General features: G+C 38.4%; 1 protein-coding gene across 1 annotated transcript in view; it reads right to left on the reverse strand.

Moving 5' to 3' along the window:
- Positions 1-2071: 2071 nt before the first annotated feature.
- Positions 2072-12189, reverse strand: part of LOC128702905 (tuberin-like) — a gene marked incomplete at its 5' end in the record, with an annotated part of 34568 nt that continues 24450 nt past the window's right edge. The window contains 4 exon segments of the mRNA XM_070081062.1: positions 2072-2798; positions 6763-6936; positions 7970-8110; positions 9463-9582. Coding sequence (XP_069937163.1) covers positions 2580-2798; positions 6763-6936; positions 7970-8110; positions 9463-9582 — 654 coding nt within the window.

Below are 12189 nucleotides of genomic sequence, written 5' to 3' on the forward strand. Positions count from 1 at the left end.
ATACTCCACCTGTCTTCCATTTGAGGCAAGGTGATTTTCCAGAGGAGCACCAATATCACAGTTCAGATGACCTTCCAAACTGCAACATCCCCACCCCCTCCTTCAGAGCGCAGGCACTGTACTTCTCACCTCCAGGACTCAAGTTCAGCTAACCTGAATCCCTCCATAAATGTTACCTTGCTCACACTCAAACAGCATGTCAAATTATAAAAACCATTTTCTTCCATTCACTCCTAACAAACTCTCAAAACCTCCTTTACCCCAACATTCCAACCTTTCCTGGGACAAACCCTGCCCTTCCTTCCCTCTTCCCAGATTTACACACCCTCCTAGTTAGTCTATTTTTCTCCATCCTCCCTAAATGTCCAAATCCCCCTCAATAACCCCTCCTTTGCCCTCTGAATAATACTTCTGGTAACTCCACACCTTTTAATTTCCAAACTTCAAATTTTCTGCATATTCACACCACACATTACACTCAAACACAGCATCTCCCCTGCCTCTCTTTTATGTATAAAAACAGAGAAAAAAACTGTATTCAGTATTTAGATTCTTGAAAACAGGGAAGCTAACATTTGGTGCTTCACCCCTCCCCCCCCCTATATTCTTTTATATTTCATTGCAAAATTAATAATTAACTTAATTTTTATACAGAAACAATATTTCTCAAGTATTTTCTCCATCTGTGAGCTGGGCAGATATGTTTTGATTCTGGTGGTTGGGAGGTATTCCAATTCTTTGTCAGGATAGTAGTGACCTGTCTTCAGACGAATGGACCCTTAAAATTATTATTATAATAATAATCAAAAAGAAGCGCTGAACCACAAGGGCTATACAGCTGGACCCTTAAAAAGATCCCATTTTCTCTAATCACCTTTTTCCCCTTCTTTTCATATGGGTTTACTACAAAATTTGTGATTAAATTATCCCCAGATACCTTGAAGTCTGCGTTACATGTTTGAGAACGAATAGTGCCGTTCCCTTCTGTGAAGTTTTGCTGGACTCCCATGTGAGGGATGACATCAGTTCCACTGCATGAGCTGAGTGTGGTGTCAGTGGACACCACACTCAGTTTTAGGCTCTGCAGAGGGTGGAAGTAGATGCCTTAGCTAGCATGAGTCCTAGTTCTTGTGTTATTATGTGGTCACTCAGGTTCTGTGCTGAGGTCGATAAAACGTGTTGCAGTCACTGGGGTTACAGGAGTGTGAGTGCTCTTATTTTTAATAAGGTGGAAAAAAAAAAAAGTAGGGGCAGTTAAGAAGCAACTGAGTCAACTATGAAATCATCCTGAACCACAATTACCTCCACTGTGATGGGTAATGCTGCTGTTCCCTGAAAACTGCCTTCAGTGCCCACCACCAGGATGGCACCTCCAGAATTAACCTAACTAGGCACAGTGAAACAGCCTGCAATCATCTTTTCATATAATAATAAAGGTGGGTGAACCAGAAAGAACACCAGGAGACATACACCTACAGTTGACCCTTCTGGACCTGCAGGCAATCTCCTGTAATATTATGGTCACTGGAGGATCTACAAGATGGCCTCCCAATGTGTCACCTGCCCAAAAATCATCTAATTTCCATGAGGTGGAGCAACATGACCACTGCAGCTCCCAACAGACGCTGTGCTAAAACAGGGTGATTGCGGATATGTTTCAGTCCTGAGACCAAAATAGTCATTATTTCCTATCTAGAAGCTGGATTCCACAAATAGGAGGGAAATTTTCCCACTAATGAAGCCAAATAAAAGGGAAGAGTTGAGGTAGGGTATTTAGATTTGCTCTGAGGAAGAGGTATAATGGCCCAATTCCTCAGATCAAAGAGCACCTTTAACACAGCAAGGAACCTCCTAGACAGGGACAAATGTGGTATCAAGACACTATGTACAGAACAAACCTTTACTTACAGATTACATTTCACTGTATAATATAAAGCTCTACTTATGTTATAGATTTGTTTTGCACTTGTTACCTTCACCAAAGATTACAAAATACTCAACTTAAACATCAGTTTATGATGTATAATTTTGCTGAATTGGCTTGGCAAATTACAGGACAATAAAACTTGAATGTAGGTAGCTTTTTACTTTGCAAAAAATGTTTAACAAATTAAAATTAAGCCATAATCACACTTTATATTAATGGTAACTTCAGTCCAAAATTCATATTTCGTAGTGGTGGCAGTCAAGCTGCAAGTGGCACAAAATGTAAGAATTTCTTTGATAAAACAAGGCTTACATAAAGTCATTAGTTATGTAATACTGAACAATATTAAAATGTACTAAATGACTTACAAGTTTGTCTTCCAGACAGACAAATACCAAATTAAAATTTACAAGCTATTGAAACAAAAAAATAAACAAAATTAAAAAAATAATTTTGTAAATCACACAACTAAAATGCTTGTTTCAACAGATTTGTGCAACCACTTACTGGCCACATACGTTTTTATTTACAACCCAGTGCTTACATTCATTTCATGAATGAATCTCCATTCTAGCTTGCATAAATTATGCAAACCTTTACTAACAGAGCCACTATTTGAGCACTAGTATTTACTTCAGAAATCTCTCTACCCTCAACTTAAGATATGATGCCAATATCCATCACCTCCACTCTTTACCCTATCTGGGTCTGTCAAGTCAGTGAAATCCATAGTGTACGAGTTTTGGTGTCCTTCATTTTCTTCAAGCACCATCTGGCGGATTTTTCTGATCTTCCTCAATCTCTCCAGCCAATTGCTAGCATATGGTTTGTAAGGTGGACGATTCAATGACTCCCAAATTGTTGATGCAAGCTGTAAGTAGAAAGCAATTAGTTATAATGAAAATATTCAGTAACTTTTCTCCACAATAAAAACAATAATTTAATTTACCTCTAAAACTTTTTATTTGAAATGCATCATAAAAGCTTGAACATCATTTCAACTAAAAACATATCACTTATCCTCTTCCATCCATGTCATACATATTTTGTAGCTCTGAATGATACATACCAGTTTAGCACTACAGAATTATTACAGTAGATCATCAATTATTGTGTTATTAGGGTCTTATTTGTTTTATCCAGCACCTGAAGAGAGACTGCTATAAAGGAATGTACCATAAAAATATATAATGTGATATTCTGCCATGGATGAAAATCCAACATATCTCCTTCCACCTTCCCCAAGGAGGGTTGAATAACTGATAATCTACTGTATAATGATACAATGTATGCTACTGATGAGAGGTGGTACTGTGAACACACACCCCCTTTAACAACCTCACTGCACATCCCTTGATTACTACTCTAGTAAGCCCACTTTTGGGATTTCTAATCTCTCATCTAACCATCCACTTTCATTATCATCACAGTAAATATCTATTTTAGTTTCATCTTCAAAATAATAACTACACAGTACTAGAATGTGGGGAAGAAGTTTGTGGTTATAGGAGGGTGGGTGCAGGAGGAAAGAGGAGTGATTGGTGGAATGATGAAGTAAAGGGTGTTATAAAAGAGAAAAAGGTAGCTTATGAGAGGTTTTTACAAAGCAGAAGTGTTATAAGAAGAGCAGAGTATATGGAGAGCAAAAGAAAGGTGGAGAGAGTGGTGAGAGAATGCAAGAGGAGAGCAGATGATAGAGTGGGAGAGGCACTATCAAGAAATTTTGCTGAAAATAAGAAAAAATTTTGGAGATAAGCAAGTTAAGAAAGCCTAAGGAACGAATGGATTTGTCAGTCAAAAAAAGAGTAGGGGAGTTAGTAGATGGGGAGCTGGAGGTACAGTGCTCCCTCAATAATCGACCGGCCTGAAAGTCGACCATTTCGGAAATCAACCGGTTTTTTCGACAAAATATTGACTCGGAAATTGACCGAAATTCGTATATCGACCCGTCTCGACCCGTCGTCCCAGACGCGTATGCACGAGGTAAGCGGGCCTCGACCCGCCTCAGCCTTCCTTCCCAGCCAGTGTGCCATTGTTTACCAGTTAGCGGCGGTCCTCTCACGTGCTCCAGTGAAATATTTCATAATATTTCATTTATTTTAGTGCTTGCAAGTTATTTAAGTGCTAAATAAGCTACCATGGCTCCAAAGAAAGCTCCTAGTGCCAAACCTTCAGAAATTAAGGAGATTTTTACTATGTGGGGTAAGATGGAAAGATTTATGGAGAAACATCACCCAGAGAAGGATGTTGCAAGCCATATCGGCAACTTGTACAGTGACAGAGTCTTGGCCCATTTTAGGGAAGTTTTAAAGAGACACCAGAAACAGAGCTCTCTGCACAGTTATTTTGCGAGACAGGGCTCCAGTGACTCTCAAGCTGGTCCTAGTGGCATTAAGAAACAGAGAAAAGAAGCAACCCCAGAAAAGCAAATGGTACCTGAGGTGTTGCTGGAAGGGGATTCCCCTTCCAAACTATAAACAATCCACTCTCTCCTCCTCCTCCAGTCTCCCATACACTAAGAAGAATCTCCAATAAAGGTAAGTGTTATGCTGTTAATGTTTCATTCGTCATTTCCCATTGTATTGTTTATGTACTACATGAATATTTCATGTAAAAAATTTTTTTGTTTTAATACTTCTGGGTGTCAGGAACGGATTAATTGAATTTACATTATTTCTTATGGGGAAAATTGATTCGTAAATCGACCATTTCGATAATCGACCGGCTTCCAGGAACGGATTACCGTCGATAATCGAGGGACCACTGTATTAGGTAGATGGTGGGAATATTTTGAGGAACTTTTAAATGTCAATGAAGAAAGGGAGATGGTAATTTCATGCACTGGCCAGGGAGGTATAACATCTTTTAGGAGTGAAGAAGAGCAGGATGTGAGTGTGGGGGAGGTGCATGAGGCATTACGTAGAATGAAAGGGGGTAAAGCAGCTGGAACTGACAGGATTGTGGCAGAAATGTTAAAAGCAGGGGGGGACACAGTGTTGGAGTGGCTGGCATTTTTGTTTAATAAATGTATGAAAGAGGGGAAGGTACTTAGGGATTGGCAGAGAGCATATATAGTTCCTTTATATAAAGGAAAGGGGGACAAAAGGGACTGCAAAAATTATAGGAGAATAAGTTTACTGAGTATACCACAAGGAGGGTTTAGAGTGGGAAGGGGATGTGTTGATCAACTGAAGCATATACGTGAACAATATTTAGATACAGGTAGGGAAGTTTTCAAAGCATTTATGGATTTAGAAAAGGCATATGATAGAGTGGATAGGGGAGCAATGTGGCAGATGTTGCAAGTATATGGAATAGGTAGTAAGTTACTAAATGCTGTAAAGAGGTTTTATGAGGATAGTGAGGCTTAGGTTAGGGTGTGTAGAAGAGAGGGAGATTACTTCCTGGTAAAAGTAAGTCTTAGACAGAGATGTGTAATGTCACCGTGGTTGTTTAATATATTTATAGATAGGGTTGTAAAAGAAGTAAATCCTAGGGTGTTGGGGAGAGGGGTGGGATTAAATTATGGGGAATCAAATACAAAATGGGAGTTGACACACTTACTTTTTGCTGATGATACTGTGCTTATGGGAGATCCTAAAGAAAAGTTGCAAAGGTTAGTGGACGAGTTTGAGAGGGTGTGTAAAGGTAGAAAGTTGCAAGAGAACATAGATAAGAGTAAGGAGTATCAAATGATTTAGATAAAGAAAAATAGGGTAAGGGTTGTCCTTGAAAAGGTTGGAGGGAAGGGGTAAAGGAGGTTTTGTGGGCGAGGGGCTTGGACTTCCAGCAACCGTGTGTGAGCGTGTTAGACAGAAGTGAATGGAGACAAATGATTTTTGGGACCTGACAAGCTGTCGGGGTGTGAGCAGGGTAATATTTAGTGAAGGGATTCAGGGAAACCGGCTATTTTTATATAGCTGGACTTGAGTACTGGAAATGGGAAGTACAATGCTTGCACTATAAAGGAGGGGTTTGGGATATTGGCAGTGTGGAGGGATATGTTATATCTTTATATATGCTTCTAAACTGTTGTATGTAGGTGCCTCTGCAAAGACAGTGATTATGTATGAGAGAGGTGAAAGTGTTGAATGATGATGATGAAAGTATTTTCTTTTTGGGGATTTTCTTTCTTTTTGGGTCACCCTGCCTCGGTGGGAGACGGCTGACTTGTTAAAAAAAAAAATTAATATAATAATAATAATGTACTATAATAATAATTACAATAATAGACGGCTTCAAAAGGCCGTCACTAGATGGCAGCGAATACCACAACAATGCGGGAGTGGTTATGGCCGCCTCCACTCGCCATATTATGGCCTATTTTATTCATTCTAGAGTATATATCATGTTTCTATGTTATTTATATATTTTTTATGCCATATTAGATCAACTGTGATAGATAAATAAGCCGTAGAGTTGATATTAGCATTATATTGAAGAGCATTTTTCCTGCCTCTGAGAGCAGGAATTCCACCAGAATGGATTAATGACTTTTCAATTAATTTAAATGAGTAAAATTAACTCAGCATACAAACAAATCAGGATACGATTAAGGTCACAGAACGGATTAAGTTCGTAAGCAGAGGTTCCACTGTATAGTATGGGTCAATCACACCAGCCTGTCAAAAGTTTCTTAGATCCACGAGTCGAAGTGTTCTACTTCCTCTAAAAATCTTTCATACCTCTCAAATCTGCTTCAAACAAATGACTCATTCAATTCTCATACAATGAATTTGTAAATAATTAACATTTCTTTCTATTTCTTGAAGTAAAACTATGGTATACTATAACTTGTTTAATACTTAAATAGTTATACTAATATTTTTACTTACATCAGCATGAAGAGCCAGCTGTCTCACCAGGATAGGAAGATTAGTATCTGAAACTAGCCTGGGATTACCCCCTCCTCCAACAAACTCCATCAGCTCTGGTCGGCACAAAAGGCCAACACTATTAGTGGAGTGATCTGCAGGAACTATTTCTACAACTGTGTGGTTGAACTGACCCTGTTAAAGAAAAAGAACTATATAACAAACAGGATTTGCTTGTAATACTGTTCTCCATGCTACATTATAAGTCTGCATGTATCTTTCCCATCCACATTCTTGATATAGGATCTTAACACTTTAGTAGTCGACAATATATATGCAAGTGTAGTAGGTGCAATTAGCTAAATGTGTGAAAGAGTGTATAAAACATAGCAACCAAGAGTGAATAAAAAAAAGACAGAGGTAAAGTTACTATACCTTGATCTTTCCTTCATTCAGCTTGAGAAAAAACCTTATTCTGATTAAAAGTATGAAGTTAATGTATTTAAATATGTATTTTAAGGGGATGCAATTTTCTTCATGGGTTGCATTTCTGTTGTGAACACCCTGTAGTTCTCCTTCATGCAGCAGTTTGTTTCTAATTTAGGAAGCCTGGTCCAATCCAGGCTGCAGGGACATTGATCCTCGGAGGAATTAACAAGTGTAACGTGTGTATTAATAAGGAAGAGAGTGGAGATAATGGCAAATTGTGTTTAAAATTAACAACTGTTGTAAATTTTATATAGGAAATGCAAATATCCTCATCCCTCCTTTAGAGTACAGGCACTGTACTTCCCACCTCCAGTACTACAGTCCAGCTAACCGATTTCCCTAAATCCCTTTATACGTTACCATGCTCACACTCCAACAGCACCTCAAGTCATAAAAACCACATACCTTCACTCACTCCTGTCGAACATGCTCACACATGCTTGCTGGGTGTCTAAGCTCCTTGCACACAAAACCTCTTTAACCTCTCCCTCCAACATTTTCTAGGACTACGCTTACCCCACTTTCCCTTCATTACAGATTTGTATGCCCTCCAAGTCATCCAATTTTGTCCCATCTTCTCTGAATGTATAAACCACCTCAACAACCCCTCTTCAGCTCACAGACCCCCAAAAACCATTCGCCTCCATTCTAACACACTCACACAAGCCTAGTCTCAATAACATCTACAATATCCCTATTTTTGTTTGGATACTCTAATACAATATAATAAAGTGCTTACCTTTATGGTGTTAATATTGTAAGGATGACCACTCTCGTTATAAACAATTGTAACATAATTATTGCCAATGTGACGTTTCTTTCCATTACAGTTAGGGTCTGATTCCTTAGTTGGCATTAGTGTTGCAACATGAAAAACAACCTGTACAAAATAATTGGCATAAGATAATATTTTAAACTATTTCAGGCTAAGAAAAATTATTCAGAACATATCCTTCAATAGACTATTAGCTGTTTAATTCTATAGTGTAAAAATATAGAAAAATAAATAAAGCACAATCAGCCAACAGGCAACACAAGTTCTTTTAACACAAATTCGTTTCTGCATACTATGCAGATTGTGTTTCACAGAAATGATGTATAACCCATAATGATCATACAACATACCTGAAGGATCATACAGAAATAAAATGTAGTGTAATCAGAATTGATCCAAAGAAAACTATACTGAATTCTTTGCATCAAGAGCAATTTACGAGAATCAAAGCAACCCTTCCTTGAAGAATTTTTTTTTTTAACACACCAGCCATCTCCCACTGAGGCAGGGTAACCTAAAAAAGAAAGAAACACTTTCACTATCACTCACACATAATCGCTGTCTTTGCAAAGGTGCCCAGACATGGCAGTTTAGATGTCACTCCAAACAACCAATATTCCAAACCCCTCCTTTAAAGTGCAGGCAATGCACTTCCCACCTCCAGGACTCAAGTCTGGCTAATGGTTTCCCTGAATTTCCTTAAGTTGAAGGGAAATATAGAGTTGAAAAACTTTAATCACTGTCGAGTTGGGGGTTGAGTGACAATATACATTCCGAGCCCCCACATTAATAATTAGGTCTTAAACACAAAGTAAGAAGGTTAGAAAATGACTGGTAAACACACATTAATTACAACCCCTTATGCCCAACTGTATAAACTGTAGTATATTTGACTATTTAAATTTTATTCTATTGTATGACAACTATTCTTTGCTATTTTGTCCTCTTAACCCTTTCAGTGATCATCACGTAGAACTGACTTTTGTGCACTTTATAGGGCAGTTGTAATGGCTGAATGAGTGGTTTCTTGTGCTCAATCAATAGAATGAAATGCATAATAATTTAATAGCTAAGAATCTGGTCAAATGGAGTAATGATAGTGGCATAAAACAGGACTCAAAGTGGGCAAAATTGTTGCTGCGTAAATTGCGCCTAGACCACTAGCTTTGTGCCTGTGTAATTTTGTAAGTTTTCCATCAAATTTTGTCCTTTTGGTGTTAATTCTTGCAGAGAGAATATTATCTACCGTTTCAAAGGAAATTTATTTTTTAAAAAAGTGGACACTGAGAGCAATATTAATTTCAGGGATCTGTCCGGACAGTGAAGGGGTTAATGGCCATTCCCCACCAAGGTAGGGATGACTAAAGAAAAAAATAAACTCATTTACCACCATTCACTGAATACATCTCAGAAGACAAACATTATAATACCGCAAAAGAAGACTATGAGAAACAAACCTGCATAACATCATCATGCCATACATGAACCAGCTGGCCATCATTACCCTTGGTGTCTAGACCACCAAGGAACACTTCCTCTTGTGATACAGAACTCAACTCAAGTACTGAACCTAAACCCTGTAATTATAAATGCTATTAGTACCCTTATTCTAATATATATACACACATACACAAATATGCATACACCATGAATCAATATTATTAATAACAAATATGTTATTAAAAAAAGACTAATATTTAATGTTATTATATTACCATAACTCATTATAATGTACACACATGAAAAGAAAATTGTATGACCAGGACAAGAGGGCACAAATGGAAACAAAATAAAATAGAGAGATGTATGGAAACAAAATAAGAGATGTATATGGAAAAACTTAACAGGAGGGTGGCAAGCAAGTGGAATGAATGCACTAAGAGATATAAGAAAATAGAGGAATGGTGAGCAGATGGAATGCACTAAGAAGAAACTTATAACCAGGTAGGTGATGAGCGGGTGCAATGCTCTAACATAGGTTTAAAAAGACATTTATCATGAGAAGGGTAGTGAGCAGGTGGAATACTTCAAGGGAAGAGGTAGAAAAAGGAAACTCAGGCAGAAGTTCAAGAGTGTGACAAAGCTGCTCACTACCTGTAACTTGATCTCTAAAAAACACAGACATGGAAATACACATTAGAGTGCCTGCACTCTAAAGATGGGGTGGGGATATTTGAAGTTTTGACGGGCATCTGAACCGCAGTATATATGCACCTCTGGCAAGGCAGTGATGGTGAAAGTGTTTCTCTTCCAGGTCACCCTACTTTAGTGGGAAAATTGCCAGTGATAAAAAATAATATTAATTATTTTTAACATGTCGGCCGTTTCCCACCGAGGCAGGGTGACCCAGAAATAAAGAAAAACCCCAAAATTTTTAAATATTATTATTAATAATAACCAACATCAATAATAATAATAATATTATTATTATTACTATTTTTTTTTTATTATTAACACACTGGGGGTCTTCCACCAAGGTAGTATGACCCGAAAAAGAAGAAACAATTTTACCATCACTCACTCATTCCACCATCTTACCATAGGTGCACCAACATTACAGCTCAGGTGACACTCCAAACCACAATATCCCCACCCCTACTTCAGAGCACAGGCATTGTACTTGCCACTTCCAGGACTAAATCCGGCTAACTGGTTTCCCGTGAATCCTTTCATAAATGCTACCGTGCTCACACTCCAACCACTTGTCCAGTCATAAAAACCATTTTCCTCCACTCATTCCTATCTAACACATTCACACACACACCAAGCCTCTTACAAACAAAACCTCTTTTTGCCCCCCACCCCTGTCCTCCAACCTTTCTTAGGGTGACCCATACACCACCTTCCTCCCACCCACTAAAGATTTATACAGTTTTGCACCATCCTTTCTTGAATGTCCAAACCCCCTCAACAACCCCTCCTCTGCCCTCTGGAAAATACTTTTAGTAACCATGCCCTCTCATTCTTATCTCCAAACTATGAATTCTATGCTTAAAACTCACACCACATATTGCCCTTCGACACATCTCTGCTGCCTCTAGCCTACTCCTCAGTGCAACATTCATAACTGATGCTTCACACCCATACAAGAATTTTGGTACCACTATACACTCATACATTCCCCATATTGCCTCCATGAATAATACTCTATCTCCAAAGATGCCTCAATGCACCACCCACGTGTTTGCCCTCGTCAGTTCTATGGTTCACTTCATCTTTCATAGACCCATCTACCGACAAGTCCACTCCCAAATATCTGAAATTAGGAGGTAGTGTGGAGTTACTAAAAGTATTAGTCAGAGGGCTGAAGAGGGGTTGTCGAGGTGGTTTGGTCATTTAGAAAGAATGGAACAAAGTAGAATGACTTGGAGAGCGAATAAATCTGTAGGGTAAGGAAGGCAGGGTAGGGGTCATCCTCAAAAAGGTTGGAGGAAGGGGATAAAGGAGGTTTTGTGGGCAAGGGGCTTGGACTTCCAGCAAGCATGCATGAGCATGTTAGATAGGAGTGAATGGAGACAAATGATTTTAGGGACCTGATGAACTGTTGGAGTGTGAGCAGGGTAATATTTTGCGAAGGGATTCAGGGAAACCGGCTAGCCAGACTTGAGTCCTTGAAATGGGAAGTACAATGCTTGCACTTTAACCCTTTGAGGGTCGGTCACGTACTTGTACGTGTAAATTCTAGCGCCTTCAAATCTGGTGGAAGCTGCCAGCCCTACATATGAAAGAATGGGTCTGCATGGTCAGTGTGCGCAGTATAAAAAAAATCCTGAAGCACACAGTGCATTATGAGAAAAAAAACTCCAACCATGTTTTTGGTTTAAAACAGCGACTTTTGAGTGTATTTACGTATGGTATTTATGGTTGTATTCTCATTTTCTTGGTCTCATCTGATAGAATGGAAGATACATGTATATTACAGAAATAGAGATGATTTTGATTGGTTTCATACAGACAAGTACCTTAAAATTGAGCTCAAAGTAGCAGAAATGTTAAATTTTTGCCGATGTTCACAAGAAAACAAATCATGCCACAAGTCCAATACACGCCAACTGGTGAGTTTAATATTCTTTCACAAGTGCACTGATATTATTTATACCATTTTGCAATGATGCAGTAGTATACATAGAAGTAAATCTATTATTTGTGAGAATAAAAATTCAAAATGGAAAGGAAAAGTAATG

This window comes from Cherax quadricarinatus, unplaced genomic scaffold (genome assembly GCF_038502225.1).
Source record: "Cherax quadricarinatus isolate ZL_2023a unplaced genomic scaffold, ASM3850222v1 Contig1589, whole genome shotgun sequence".
NCBI classification, from domain to species: Eukaryota; Metazoa; Arthropoda; class Malacostraca; order Decapoda; family Parastacidae; genus Cherax; species Cherax quadricarinatus.